At 49.3% G+C, this 14954-nt stretch overlaps 1 protein-coding gene across 1 annotated transcript in view; it reads left to right on the top strand.

Annotated features, from left to right (window-relative positions):
• Positions 1-13253, top strand: part of Cry2 (cryptochrome circadian regulator 2) — a 33128-nt gene extending 19875 nt beyond the window's left edge. The window contains exons 7-12 of the mRNA XM_051144184.1: positions 2066-2377; positions 2577-2728; positions 2846-3048; positions 3308-3400; positions 4542-4683; positions 11972-13253. Of these exons, the coding sequence (XP_051000141.1) occupies positions 2066-2377; positions 2577-2728; positions 2846-3048; positions 3308-3400; positions 4542-4681 (900 nt within the window). The 3' untranslated portion in view covers positions 4682-4683; positions 11972-13253. The remainder of the gene's footprint in view (positions 1-2065; positions 2378-2576; positions 2729-2845; positions 3049-3307; positions 3401-4541; positions 4684-11971) is intronic.
• The last annotated feature ends 1701 nt before the right edge of the window (positions 13254-14954 follow it).

Genomic DNA, 14954 nt, shown 5'->3' with positions numbered 1-14954 from the left:
GGCTCCTTAGGTCATACTGTGCCTTTGGTTTTTAGTGCTGCTTTCCACAGCCCAGCAGTATCAGTTTCACGGAATGGGGTAGCTTTGGCAGTTTGGTGGATAGTCTATCAGGGGAGGTCATCATTTGTGTAGATCTAATCCTTTTATGTTCTGGGACTGTTGCTTATATATTATTTAACTAAAAATCCAGACTTGATACTTCTTAATTTTTTTATACAGTATATTCTGATTATAGTTTGCTATCATCCCAGGCCCAGATCCTCCCTACTTCCTCACCAGCTCAAATCTACACCCTTTTTTCTTCTGTCTTGTTAGAATATAAACAGGCATCTTAAAAAAAAAAGAAGAAGAAGAAAAAGAGAAGAAAAACAAACATGAATTGGACAAAACTAATGAACAGGGGAAAAAAGAGCCAAAGAAAAAGCCCAAGAAACACATATAAGCACAAAGACACATATTTTTGCACACATGGAAATTCCATAAAAGCACAAAACCAGAAACCATAATGTATGAGCAAAAGACCTGTAAGGTTTAAAAGAAAGAAAAAAAGAAAGAAAGTGCTGAGCCAAAGTATTAATGAGATCCAGACAAAAAACAAAACAAACAACAACAACAAAAGACCTCCAAAAACAGCACTGAGCTTGTTCTGTGTTCACCGCCGACTGCTGGCATGGGCTCTGCCCTTAAGTGCACTTTGTATACCCAATAAGACTGCACTGGAGAAAATTAATTTCCCTTTGTGAGCAGTTATCAGTTGGAGACAGCTTCTGGGTTGGTGACAGGGGCTCATGTCCGCTCCCTCTCAGAGCTTTAGAGCTATGCAGCTGTGCAGCCACCACATCTCTGTGAGGTCACAGTGCTTCAGTCCTCGGCATCTAGAAGAGCTTTTTCCATGGTGTCTTTGATACCCACTGGCTCTTAAAATCTTCCCACCTCCCATTCCAGAGAGTTTCCTGAGCCCAGAGGGGAGAGATTTAATAGAGACATTTTATTTAAGACTGAGTATTCTGAGGTAGCTCACTCTCTGCACTTGGTGCAGTTGTGGGTCTTCATATTTGATTCCACCTACTGCAACAGGAAGCTTCTCTAATGATGGCTGAGCAACAGAATGTCATTAGGAGTCATTTGATTGCTACATAGCAGAACAGTAGCATTTAATTTTCCCATTAATCCAAGGCCTTGTTAGTCTCAGATTCTTGGCCACATGGGCAGTGTCAGGAATGGGTTCTATCTCATGGAGTGGGTCTTAAATTCAATTACCTAGTGATTGGTTATTCCCACAACTTTTGTGCCAGTATTATGCCAGTATATACTGCAGGCAGGTCACCATTGTAGATCAAAGTGTTTGCAACTGGGTTACTGTTTATCCTTTTCCTCTGGCAGCCCACAGAGTATGTCCTAGTACTATGAACTAGGTAGTAAGGGTGAAGGCTCTAGGTAGATACCAACTCAACTTCTCTGGGTTCAATGAGTTATTTAGTGTTCAGACTTGCCTTTTTTTTTTTTTTAAATTATTTATTATTATGTATATAATGTTCTGCCTGCATATACACCTGTAAGTCAGAAGAGGTTGCTGGGAATTGAACTCAGGACCTTTGGAAGAGCAGGCAGTGCTCTTAAGCTCTGAACCATCTCTCTAGCCCCTCCCTCCCTCCCTTCCTTCCTTCTTTCCTTCCTTCCTTTCGTTTTTTTTGTTTGTTTGTTTGTTTTGTTTTTTGTTTTTTTTTTTTTTCCTAAGCAGACTTGACATTTTTAAATTGCTAATTCTGTGTAAAATCCCTTCAGCTTTCCAGAAGGCAGAGCCACAGAATCCTGAGTAGTCTTGAAGAGTTCCATAGTGTCATTCCCCCACCCCTAGCCTCGGAAGCCATTCTTGGTGCTCAGGGCAGGGCCTGCACGTTGTACACTGTCAACTATAAGTCTAGTTCCTCTGCACATCCAGGGGATTTGGAGCCATGGCTCCAGCTTGGGAGACACTCCAGGTTGCTCTGCACAGGAGATGTGAGCGTCACAATGTGAAGAACCAGGCAAGTACTCACCTCTGTGTGCTCTGCCCACCCCTCAGGTGAAGAGGAACAGCACACCCCCCCTCTCCTTATTTGGACAACTCCTGTGGCGAGAGTTCTTCTACACAGCGGCCACCAACAACCCCAGGTTTGACCGAATGGAGGGGAACCCCATCTGCATCCAGATCCCCTGGGACCGCAACCCCGAAGCCCTGGCCAAGTGGGCCGAGGGCAAGACAGGCTTCCCTTGGATTGACGCCATCATGACCCAACTGAGGCAGGAGGGCTGGATCCACCACCTGGCCCGGCACGCCGTGGCCTGCTTCCTCACCCGCGGGGACCTCTGGGTCAGCTGGGAGAGCGGGGTCCGGGTGAGTGCAAGCTGGCCTGTACCCTGTGACAGGCCCTTCTAGGTGGGGGCTGGGGTGGGATCCCTGGGTCCAGGAGATCCCTTACACCACCTCTGGGCCCTCAACAGAAGGGCTTTGGCTCCTTGGGGTATACAGTATTACAGACTTGGAAAGAGCCAGAGCATCAGGTCTCCAAGGAGGCTGCTTGTCCCCCATCTAGGTATTTGATGAGCTGCTCCTGGATGCAGATTTCAGCGTGAATGCGGGCAGCTGGATGTGGCTTTCCTGCAGTGCTTTCTTCCAGCAGTTCTTCCACTGTTACTGCCCTGTGGGCTTCGGCCGACGCACAGACCCCAGTGGGGACTATATTCGGTAAGGATGTAGGCCAGACTCTGGCTCTGGACCACTTTGGCCTCCTCATCTGAAATACCCTAGGCCCTTTGAACACCAGCCACAGTGTGCTGACACATTACCTTGTGTGTGTTTCAGGAGATACCTGCCCAAATTGAAAGGGTTCCCTTCTCGCTACATCTATGAGCCCTGGAATGCCCCTGAGTCAGTTCAGAAGGCTGCCAAATGCATCATTGGTGTGGACTACCCAAGGCCCATCGTCAATCATGCAGAGACTAGTCGGCTCAACATTGAGCGCATGAAGCAAATCTACCAGCAGCTGTCACGATACCGGGGACTCTGTAAGGAGCCCCTACCCTCACTGGCATCTCACTCACCCAGGGGAGGACTTAACCTGAAGGCTTTTTCAGGTGTTTGCTGGCCCCAGGCTGGGAAAGACACTGCAGGCTGGGCCAGATTGGGCTCTCTGAGCATCTGTGGGGTGTTGGGAAAAGGCGGAGGCGTGTCCTGGTCCTGCCCTCCTGACTGCTTTGTTTCTCATGACCTCGCAGCCCTCTTAATCTTATGTACGTTCTGACTACCCCTTGCTTTACCCCCCAGGTCTGCTGGCATCTGTCCCTTCCTGTGTGGAAGACCTCAGTCACCCTGTTGCAGAGCCCGGTTCTAGCCAGGCTGGTAGCATTAGCAACATGGGTAAGTAGTTACAGTGATCCCTGGCTTCCCTGGCCTCCTGTAGTCTATGCCACCACTGCCTCAGTCACTCAGGCTGAGGCCAAAATGAGCATCTGCCTGTTGAAGCTTATATTCCACCCAAAGAACACTATAAGGCAGGCAGATAATAGCATCCATTAAAGCTTTTTGGAGGGAAGTAGCATTGAGTGGCTTGATGTGGGGTTAGGGCTTCCTTAGGGCCACTTCAATAGGAACATCCAAGGGGCACTTCTCTAAGCACTGTTTAGCCTTGTCCTGATAAAAGCCTTAAGATGTTTTTAGGTCTAGATATATGGTTTAAGTTGATAGAGATGAGGCATGATAGATACTGAGTTACATTCAGAATTTTAGACTCACTGAGATGGGAAAATGTTTTCTTCAAGGTTGCCAAATACAAACAGCCAAAATACTATAAATATAACATGAATATAATTCCTGATTGTTCTGTGGGTCTTCTTGCTGTATGTAGCTTATTTTATGTATGTGTAATAATATAAATGTATAAGTAAAAAAAAAAAAAAGGAACCAGGAAAGGAAATAGCAAGAAAAGCCCCAGAAGCAAGAGAAAGCAGAACGCCCTCTAGGAACAGAAGGGATCCAGAGTCAGGGACAAGCCGCGCAGAGCAACTTTGGCTCAAGTCGCCTTGCATTGCTGCACTGAAGGGAGTCCGCAGGTCAGGGCAAGGTCCTGTTGAGGTTTTTGAACTCCACTGCCTGCCACAAAAACGGTGAACGGTGAGGAACAGGGTGAGGACGGGGAGATGAGGAACAAGGTGGGACAGGGGCCGAGGCAGGAGAAGCAGCAGGTAAGAGCAGGGGTGCTGGCCAGCCTGGGAATGCACCATCGCCAGAATTTTCCCAGGGCTGCAAAGAGAAAGCCTCACCTTCAGAGCAAGGACAGCAGATACGCCAGATCAGCCTCTGGCTTCGAGCCAGAGACATGAGAACCAGAAGCTGGTCCTGCTGCCAGCAGGCCAAGCCGTGCCCTCCTCACCCAGCCTCAAGTGAGGTCACTGCTGAAAAGGAGGCCAGGGCAGGGCTCCCTGTCCCCAAAGAGCAGTTGTTGTACAGTGTGAGACCATTATGGTATGTACCTGTGACAGGTCTCTGTGCCTCTTCACAGGCCCCAGACCACTATCTAGTGGCCCAGCTTCCCCCAAACGCAAACTGGAAGCAGCCGAGGAACCTCCTGGTGAAGAACTGAGCAAGCGTGCTAGGGTGACAGAGATGCCTGGTCAAGAGCCACCAAGCAAGGACACCTGAGGGTGAGTCCTTGCAGGGGGAGGTGGGTCGTGGTTTAGAAAGCTGTTGCTTGCCAGCTGGAGATTCAAATGGCAAACCAGATTAAAGTCTGATGGGGGAGTGGGTTAGAATTTCAGTTCAAAATTCCATCATTCTGGCTTCATACTTTCTAAACCAGAGGTTCTCAACCTTCCTGATGTGACCCTTTAATACAGCTTCTCAGATGTGGTGACCCCAACCATAAAATTACTGTCATTGCTACTTCATAACTGTAGTTTACTTCTGTTCTGAATTACAGTGTAAATCTCTGGTATGCAGAGGATCAGAGGTGCAGCCTTCCAATGGGCCATGACCGCAGGCTGAGAGCCACTGCTCTAAACCTTTAGAATGTTTGTTTATGACAGAGCCTCACTGTGTAACTGAGGCTAATCTTCAGTTTGTAGCAATCTTCCTGCCTCATCTTCCTGAGTGCCAGAATTTCAGGAGTGAGCCACCATGTCCAGTTTACCTTCTAAAACTTAAAGGGAAACTGATTATTTTTTAAGAAAAGAAGAGTTTATTTTAGAAGGAAGACATTTAGAAGTTGAAGTCCTTTGTTTTCTGGCTAGGGTGAAGAAAAGGAGTTTAGCTTTGTTCTCCTTGTTTATTGCCCTTTCTGCCTCCTAACCTGAGTCAGATCTGAGACCCAGATGTGAGGCTGTGAAGTGGCAGATGGAAAGTGTGTTCTGGAGGCAGCTAGACCAGGGCAACACAGGAAGGGCTCAGCCCAGCCCAGGAAGGTGAAAGGGCCCAGCTATCCTTGTGCCTCAACTTACCAGGCCTCCCCTCTTCTCACTGAGCCTGTAACTTTGTACATCCCGGTCAGTGCTCATCTTTCTGAAATGTTGCAGAATCATTCAAAGAGGAAGGAAGGAAGATAGTCTTGCCTTGTTCCTCCTTCCCCAAGAAGGGCTTTTGTGCCAACACTGGAGAAATGTAGATTGCCATCTCCCACCTCCTCTCTCTCCTCCCCCCACCTCTCTTTTTGGTTTTTTGAGACAGGGTTTCTCTGTGTAGCCCTAGCTGTCCTGGAACTCTATTTGTAGACCAGGCTGGCCTCGAACTCACAGAGATCCGCCTGCCTCTGTCTCCTGAGTACTGGGATTAAAGGCGTGCGCTACCATGCCTGGCTTGCCATCCTCTCTTAATCATGCTTGTTGACCTTTCCTTTCAGCCTGGTCCATATGTCTGTGCCTGTAGAGGGTGCTTTTCCTGTGGAGCTTTGGTTCTTTCTCTGGTCCTGATCGCTTCAGGGCCTCACTGGGGCTGTTTATGTAGAGTGTCTCATTGTGTGCTCAGTGGGATGCAGGCACCTGTTGTGTTTAATGTCACGACATCGCTATTAGGAAGACAAGGTTGTGCTGTCTTGTCCTTGGAAGAGCCAGCCACTATACAGGCTGTGCTCTCTGTGGTTCTAAGCACAGTGTGTGATGGCTGATGGGTTTGCTTGCTTATAAATTCCCTGATTTTTGAGGCAAGATTAACAAGCAGAAAGGTTAGGTGTGTGAGTCAAGGCTGCATCGTAAGCTGATGGCATACAGTACCGTATGGCCTTGTTGCATATAGATGTATGGGGGATGTGACATAGAATACATGTCACATAAATGTGGGCTCCACCCACAGCAGCTTAGGAAAGGAAAATTAATAGCCTGCAGCTCCTAGGAAAATGACAGAGTCAGCTTACCAAAAGAGAGCAGTTGATGGGCTGTGATGCCATTGGGAATGTGAAACTGAACTTTATTCCAGGGAACCTGAAAGAGGAATTAGATTGATTTAAAGTTTACACAATCTTGTACAAATTAATCTCTAGGAGGAAAGTTTTCCTTCCTGAAAATCAGATTGATGTTCCCAAGATAAAGCTCAGCAGTTAGGAATATGTGGGGTACCAATGCAGGTTGAACACCCCTTAATTCAAGTTCCCAGATCCAATGTGCTCTGAAATCCAAAACTATTTAAGTGTCAACAGTGAAGTCCGTGCAGATGTCCCTAAATGCCTCAGAGCAGTGGGCGCTTAGCCTGTGATACCAACCAAGCTAAAGCAGATGGGACCTTTTTTTTTTTTTTTTTTTTTTTTTGGTTTTTCGAGACAGCATTTCTTTGTATTATCTTGGCTGTCCTGCACTCCCTTTATAAACCAGGCTGGCCTCAAACTCACAGAGATCCAGCTGCCTTTGCCTCTTGAGTGCTGCAATTAAAGGCATTCGACACCTTTTGTTTTTCTTATCTCCAGGGCCTCAAAGATGAGGCTTGTGGGTTTTGGTTTGGTGGGCCCAAGATGGCTGTGGAAGCTCAGCTCTCTGTCTCTTTAAGGCAGGGACAGGACAACAGGGAGGCTATACTCCCTTACTCAGTTAATGTCCATTGTGAACTAGACTGGCAGCCCTCACCCTCACCTTGGGTGATACTAGTAGGAGACGGTGTAAGCAGAGCCATTTAATTTCAAGAGGCTGTACATGCCATAAAGAGAAGATGGAGCTTCATACGAAGAGAAAGGCAAGTCTGGGGCACAGGGAGTTAGTCGGCTGGCTCAGGAACTGAGCTTTAAGAATCATTGGCTTGAGCCAGGTGTGGCGGTACTCACCTTTAATTCCAGCACTCAGTAGGCAGAGGCAGGCGGATCTCTATGAGTTTGGGACCAGCCTGGTCTACAAAGTGAGTCCAGGACAGCCAAGGCTGCACAGAGAAATCTGTCTCGAAAAACAAAAACAAACAAACAAACAGAAAATCACTGGTTTGGACTATTGTCTGTGCCGGCTCCGTGGCTTGGGTGGGCTATCTAGGAAGTATAGATCATGGCAGACACCAGCAGTGTCACAGTGTCCAGGCCTTACAGCCTGGGCCTAGCTCAGAAGTACTGGAGCACAGTGCCCCCTGCTGGGATAGGTATTGTTGGGGTTTTGTTTATTCATCCTGACCCTCCTGGAAGACTGTGAGCCTAGGCAGAGGGGCCCCTTGAGGGAGTTCCTGGGAGAGAAGCTGCCTGTGGAACAGGATGGTCAAACCAGCATCTAAAGGAAGAGTAAGCACTGGAGTGGCAACAGAGAGCCACGTGGGCCCGAGCCACGTGGAAGGCCTGTTGCTGGTGCCGAGTGACATCATCTGTGCAGAGGAGTGCCTTCAGTGCACTGTAGTCACCTACGAAGATGTGGGGGGCTGTTTTTCACAACTTGTGCTCTGTATCTTCATTAGGTAGTTAAGCCAGACAAATTTCTTGAAGGTGAACAGGAGCCAAGAGGTCAGAGGATGTGACAGGAGCAGATTTCTTTCTGAGACAGTAGGAACACCTTGGTTCTGGAAATCCCAAAAGGAAAGAGCACAGTGCCTCCTGTGTGCAGGCTGGGGCTCTAGGCCTCCAGACCCTCACCTGTTATATTAGGCTTTCCAGAGGGACAGACCCTACTGAACGTTCATGTTTACTAAACAATGCAATGAGTCCCATGATGGCTATCTCCACACTGGGAGGCTAGCAACCCAGGAACTGCACATTCTGCAGGGCTGGTGCTGCAGGCCAGAGAACTTCCTGGAGAGCCCCTGGTCTTCAGTATGTGTCAGAAGGTCAAAGGGGCTGGGTTCTGGTGTCAGTGAAAAATGGCAGCCATGCGGGGTAGGTGCACTTAGCAACAGGGAGCGCAGGCAGGCAGGCAGGCTCAGCCATGCTTTTCTCCACATCTAGGCTGCTGCTAAGAAGCACTGCCCGTGGCGAGAATCTTATCCCGCAGGTAGTCCTTCTAGGGAATGTCCTCACAGAGCCACTCAGAGACAAGTCTCTTGTTCCCAAATCCAACCAAGGTGATACCCAAGGTTAACCCTTACCATATCTGTGAAAGGCTTTGTCACTCACCCCACCTCTGGCTCACACATATCAGGGTGTCAGGGAGAAAATCAAAACTCTTGTGTGAAAAGTGAGTCAAGCACACCAGGCAGAGGAAGGCACAGAGCTGCTTTGCATGTGCTTCGGAGCGACTTTGATCACGTGACTGGTGGGCCACAGAGAGGGCTGTGGGTCCAGTCACTTGTGTGGATGGGAAAACATGCCCCTTTCTGCCCATCCACTGTTCATTTTAGTCATGTGACTTGGGCTGCAGGCCAAGGTCTGAGTAATCATTCCTCTCTTTCAGTCTCTTAGCTCTGCTCTATAGTATTGTGGCCCTGCTGCCTCTGGTGCTTGCTGTCTCATGAGCAGTCATTACAATTTAAATCAGTACTCCAGAAAAACATCTCTAGGATCAGTGGTTTCCATGCCTGCCTCAAACCCACGCCAACCGAATGTTCTACATTTAGTTTTTACAGTGTTCACTAAACTGAAAAAAGAAAACAGTGAGCTTCCAAATAGCAGTCCTGTCAGCTGGTTCCCATAACCCCCAGAGCTGCTGACACAGGGTTCCATCAGCCTGCAGTTATGCACTGGCACCTCGGATTGAGCAGGTGGTTTTACCACAGGGCAGCACAGTGCTTCGTCTCCCTTTCTTGTACTGCACAGCAGTCTATTGAGAGACGCCCCTCCATGCACAGAGGGCCACGACCAAGGAGCCCCTTCCCTGTCTGGCCTGTGCTTTGTTAGTGCTGAGTTCACTGCCTAGAACATGACTTCCAGAACCACACACCCGCCAGCCCCCTTTGTTCCTCTGGCACTTGTTCAAGTGCTATGTGACAACCTATCCAGTGTGGAGATGGCAGCAGCCCAACCCTTCCTGAGAGCCTGGCTCAACATCCTAGCCTGTGCTCCTGGCTGCAGAATGCCCAGGGGTGTCTCAGCTAGGACTCACCTCCTGAGCTTCTCATAAAGGATAAGTATTGATGGAGATACGTTTACATTGATCTCAGAAACACATAATGAGTACGTGTGTTAGAATAGCACATGATAAGGTAGGCACGATGCATGCCTGGAATCCCAGCACTTGGGAGACTCAGGAAGGAGGATCGGAAGTTCAAGGTCATCCTTAGTTACATAGCTAATTCAAGGCCAACCTGGATTATATGAGATGCTGTCTATGAAAGGAAGAGAGAGGGGGCAAAATATTTTTCAAAAGCACATAATAGGCCATTATGTATCAGTTAAAATGAGTTTAAAATTTAAAAAGATTTCTGCATAATTCCATGAGCCCCAAGAATTGAGGATAGAATAAATGAAATGGAGATGCCACTGGAGTTGGTATTTCAGAAGGAAGCTCATCTCAGGTGTACCAGCAAGGCTAGCTCTGCGTGGAAGTTATACCCTGCAACACAGTGCACCCTAGAAACAACTGAAAGGCGTGGCTGGGCACTCAGTACTTTGTTCAAGGGGGAGATGGCTGAATTTAGTTTAAAGAACAAGGTCCTGAGACGGACGCAGTGGGGGAGCACTCTGGGAGGCAGAAGCAAGCCTCTGTGAGTTCGAGGCCAGTCTGGTCTACAAAGCAAGTCCAGGGCATCCAAGGCTACACAGAGAAACCCTGTCTTACAAAAAGAAAAAACAACAAAAAAAGAACTAGGTCCTGAGAGCTGCCAGCACATGTCCATTTGTGCTATGCTCTGTCCACCTTTGAAAATCTAGAGCGTATTGCTTCCCAGATGCAGCTGGCTTTAGATTTAGTATGTGGCCTTAAAAGCATTGCCTGAGCTCCAAGCACAGGTCATCCTAGGACCTAGAAGGAGGAAGCAGGAAAAGCAGGAGCCATGGCTGCCTAAGCGCATGCAGTAAGCACCTGAACTAGGATGGAATGTGCAGGAAGCCTGCGTTTCCTCCATGGCTCCAAATTCATCTGATTATTTTGTTTTTGTTTTTTGAGACAGGGTTTCTGTGTAGCCCTGACTGTGCTGGAACTCACTCTGCAGACCAGGCTGGCCTTGAACTCAGAGATCCTCCTGCCTCTGCTTCCTGAGTGCTGGGATTAAAGGCATGTGCCACCACTGCCTGGCATGTCTGACTTTTAAGAGTGTTTTCCCATTGCTAACACCTTCCACTTTATTTTGCTTAGGTATCAATCTCTATGCCACTTTGTTGAATTTCTTCCTTTTTACATCTTATAAGTCTTAGTGAGGAATAATATAAAGATTACTTCCTGGTTAAAAACAAAACCACCGTGTTCTAGGAGGAACACTGGGTGCTCTTGCAGAGGTCCCAAGGTTTGATTCCCAGCGCCCACATGGAAATCCAAAACCATCTGTGACTTCAGTTCCAGGGGATCCTGGCTGGCTTCTGGGGGCACAGGGTGGGTACTCATGTGGTGCACAGATATACATGCCGGCAAAACACTCATACACATAAAATAAATAATTTGTTATAAGAGCCCATGAGTTTTGGAATCCTGAAGTCCTGACATTCCTATCGTGGTTATTTGTATGGACACCTGTGTCAGTTCAGTTTCTCATTTATGAAAGGGAAGGGTACTGGGTCTGGGTCTGTGAGGGTCGCCATAGCAAAGCACCACTGGTTCTGGAGTCTATAGTTCAAGGTCATGGTCTCTGGAGCTTGCAGAAGTTTTCTGCTTTGTTCTATCTGGGTCAGAGTTCTTTTTTTATTTTGGATTTGAGGTCACCCCATCTCATTTTTACCTAAAGAGATTCATAACCTAAGGTACTGAGAGGCAAGACCTGAGCCACATAAACAGTGACATCAGTTGTGGACACAAGAGTGGGCCTGCCCTGTCGCTACTCCTTCAGCTGCTGCTACAGCAGTGGCCTGACCCTGTCCTCTGGTATCTGGTGAGGCCATTTGTTTCTGCCTCAGATCTAAGATGTTCTAAATCTTTAAAATGACTTACCTTGTGTCCCCATTCCCTGTTTCTGTCCCTTCCATTCCCCCTCTACCACCAAGCCCCACTGTAGCCTGTGCTAGAGCCTGTGATTGGTGTGTGGAAGTTCTGCCCACCTGTTGCTTCAAAACCCAGCCATTGCCTTACCCTTCCAAACTTCTCACACAGCTACTCTCCATCTCTGGGAGCAGTATCTGTACTCTTGTCATCTCTGAACAAGTATCCCTCAAGGTGTCAGGTGACAGCATGTAGCCCTGTCCTCTGCTGTCCTTATCCCTGGATAGAGGGAATGCAGGGAACTCTTGCCCTGGGTTCAGAGATGCCGTATTCAGCAACCACCACCACCACCACCCCCCCCCCCCCCCGCCCCGTGGTTGTCCAGCAACAACCTGGCCCAGGGGACTGTGGCCTAAGCAGCATGTTCACTGGGCTGCCCACTCCCAGTGTGGGCATCTCCAGGGAAGCAGCTAGAGGAGCTGGTGCCTGGGCAACTAAGCAGCCTTCCGAGTGCTCCTTTACACGTGTTTTTCTCTTTCAGCTGGAGAGCCATTGCTTCGAGAGCACAGCCCGGGTGCCTGAGCTGCCATGGCCACAGAGTGCAACCTACAGTGAAGCCAGTCACCAGCGGGGGAGCAAGTGTCTGTGTGTGTGTGTGTGTGTGTGTGTGTGTGTGTGTGTGTGTGTGTGTGTGTAGAGGAAGGCGTGGTGTGCCATTTACGTGTGCATGCAACTGTTTACACTCTTGTGATCCTAAATATGGCCTGGGCTGGAGGTGTCCCTGGATCATGCCTCCTCACCAGAGCTGCTTCCTGACCTCCAAACACAAGACTAGAAGCCACAGCAGTGACCTGCAGCCCAAAGCTGCCCCTGGGAGCCCCCGTCCTTGTCCCAAAAGAGTGGTAGGACCCTAATTCGAATTCTGGTCTCTGCCTCCCCAGACTCCTCTTACTCCCTCGTCTCTTCAGACAAGGAGCAGGAGGGCCACAGGTTTTATTCTCATCTAACATGTGGGGCTCCAGAGGCAGCCAGAACCTGCTGACTAAGTTTGCACTTTCTGACACTAGAACCTGAGCGGCTGAAGTAGATGCCTCCCATCTCAACTTAAACAGCCAGGCCAGTCTTTTAAAATCCCATGCCACTGGCAGGCCCTGGATGTCCAAGACTGCAGACTGGCATGTTATGTGCCCAGCCCTGCCTATGCCAGCCTCAGATGGCATGTCTGTGTAGAAGCCAAGAAGACGAATAGACTCCCAGTCTTCTGTCCATTCCCCAGCAGGTAGTGTCCAGTCTTGGCCTCTCAGGAGCTGTGAACAGGCCAGGGTCTGAGCTGGTGGTGGAAACCAGGTCCCGTGGCTTAAGGGCCCCTGGCTCCTCTGGCCACAGTTCCAGGTACCACAGGCTCCAACAAGTATTGCTGATACTCAGCCAGGCAGCTGGACAGTCTTGTTTTCTGCAGGCTTCCAGCCCAGCCCCCACCCCTCTAGTCAGCACCCACATGGCCATGTCAGCTTTCCAGGGCTGGGCTTCCAGGGGCTCAAAGGATCTGAGGGGTGGGGCACTGCCTGGGCAGTTGGTGAAAGGTCAAATAGAGATCACATTTGGCACACCATCCCCTTCCCAGAGAGGCCAAGCCTGCTTTCCAGGGAAGCCACCTCTATCTCCCACTGCTGGGTCATGGAGAAAGAAGTGAAAAGAAGGATGTGTGGGCAACTGAGCAAGTCTTCCTTTTACCCCGTGGCCTGCACTTGAGCCACAGTGTGTGTGTGTGTGTGTGTGTGTGTGTGTGTGTGTGTGTGTGTGTGTGTACTGATTGGATTTATGTTCTCACATGTAACATTAAGCTGGCCTCTGGGCCTTTTCCTCTCTACCTCCCCTGTGACCTTTCCTAGCCTCAAAGTTGTTAATGCCCTTGGCCCTGACCTTCACTGTGTCAGACCAGAACCCTGGGGTCAGGTCCCCTCTGCTCCAGCTGTCCAGCACATCTGACAGGCTTCTTTTTGAGATGGCCTCGGGTTTTCTCAGCAGAGAGCTGCCTTTAGTCCAACTGTGTATGTCCATCATTCTGACTAGAAACGTCTATGATTGTGTGGGGAAATGGCACTGGGGAAGTGTGTGTTCACCATGGGGAGTGGCCTCCCTGCTCCCTAGCCCCAGGCCCAGAGAAAAGAGCCAAGGGGTAGAGCAGGCTTGGAGAACTGGTCTGAAGAGGGTCAAAGGCTAGGTCTGGAACTAGTGTTTATTTTGCAGCACCTTCAGCTATGGGGACAATGCCCTTCTCTGCTTTTTTGATGACGGCTCTCTTCCCAAGGTACAAGTTGGCAAGATCACCTGCCCTCCACCTCCTTGATGTGCTGGCCCATCCCCAGGCCAGTGTTGGAGTGGCCTGGAGCCCTGGGGTGGCTTCATGTCTCCTTTTGCCTAGCATGAGTAGCCCTGAGGGCTGTTCCAGAACAGTGCCCCGTGTCCCGCTCCCGGGATCTAGCATGGGATGGTCGCAGGCAAGAAGCACTTTACAGAGTTCCCTATTCCTGGGAAGGTTGTATTTCTCCCACAGTTTGTCTGTGAATATTTACCTGTTTTATAAATGTCTGATCCTGTCTGAGTAAAGCTGTGTTGTGTAGTCCATCTTGTGGGGGGTCTGGAAATGGGCTGCTGAGGCTGAACATTGGTGGCCCTTTAAGCCCCGCCATGTTGCTGCTGTTGGAGTGAAGAGGCTTGTTCCCGCTTGCATAGGGGAGGCTGTACGCTCCTGTGGCAGGATGGCAGCTGCCCTACAGCTTAGTCAGAATCAAGAGTCAGTCGCCCAGACCATACAGGGCACTGGTTCCTGGGTGCCACCTCACAGTGCCAGATAGCTTACTGAGATCCAGGGTCTGTCTGTATTCATTCTTTATAATATGCTAAGACACGTGTGTGCTGTTTGGGCATGGTTAAGGAAGCCACAGCCAAGCCTGGAGCCTGGATGCTGGCTCGCTCTTGGACCATCTGGCCAGAGTTCCGTGCACATGGGTGTTCCTGGTGGGAAAGGGGCTCAGACTAAGCCAAAGAAAATCACAGTCTGCTCTACAGACAGAAGGAGAGGAGCTTTACTGTAGGACTCTCATTCCTGGCTCTGTCTCCTAGCTCCCACTGGCCTACTTCCTACCAAGACCCAGGCTGCCTGCCTCGCTGGGCTTCTCATGGAGCTTTGGCTTGGCTGCAGAAGCTGAGACAGATACCTTTTGTTCTTGAGCAGAAGGTTCTACAAGCAGGAACTATCCTACATACTCACACACTTTGGACCTCCTGGGGATGTTGCCCAGCTGAGACAAGCACACATTAGCCATGATCATTAGACAAGACTGCTTTCTTGGAAAGAAGGCATCATAATAGCAGATGGTTAGGGTAGGGCCTACTGTGATAGGCCTGAGCCAAAACAGAAAGTTAAAGTGACCAAACCTTACTTGAAGCATCAGTGGCAGGGAAGGGAGAGGCAACCAAGGCTTCTGGTTTCAGGTTTTAGAATGTTCTCAGGGCTGAAG

This window comes from Acomys russatus, chromosome 4, assembly GCF_903995435.1.
Source record: "Acomys russatus chromosome 4, mAcoRus1.1, whole genome shotgun sequence".
Taxonomy (NCBI): Eukaryota; Metazoa; Chordata; class Mammalia; order Rodentia; family Muridae; genus Acomys; species Acomys russatus.
The sequence above is the reverse complement of the archived record's forward strand: the minus strand, read 5'-3'. Positions and strand labels throughout refer to the sequence as shown.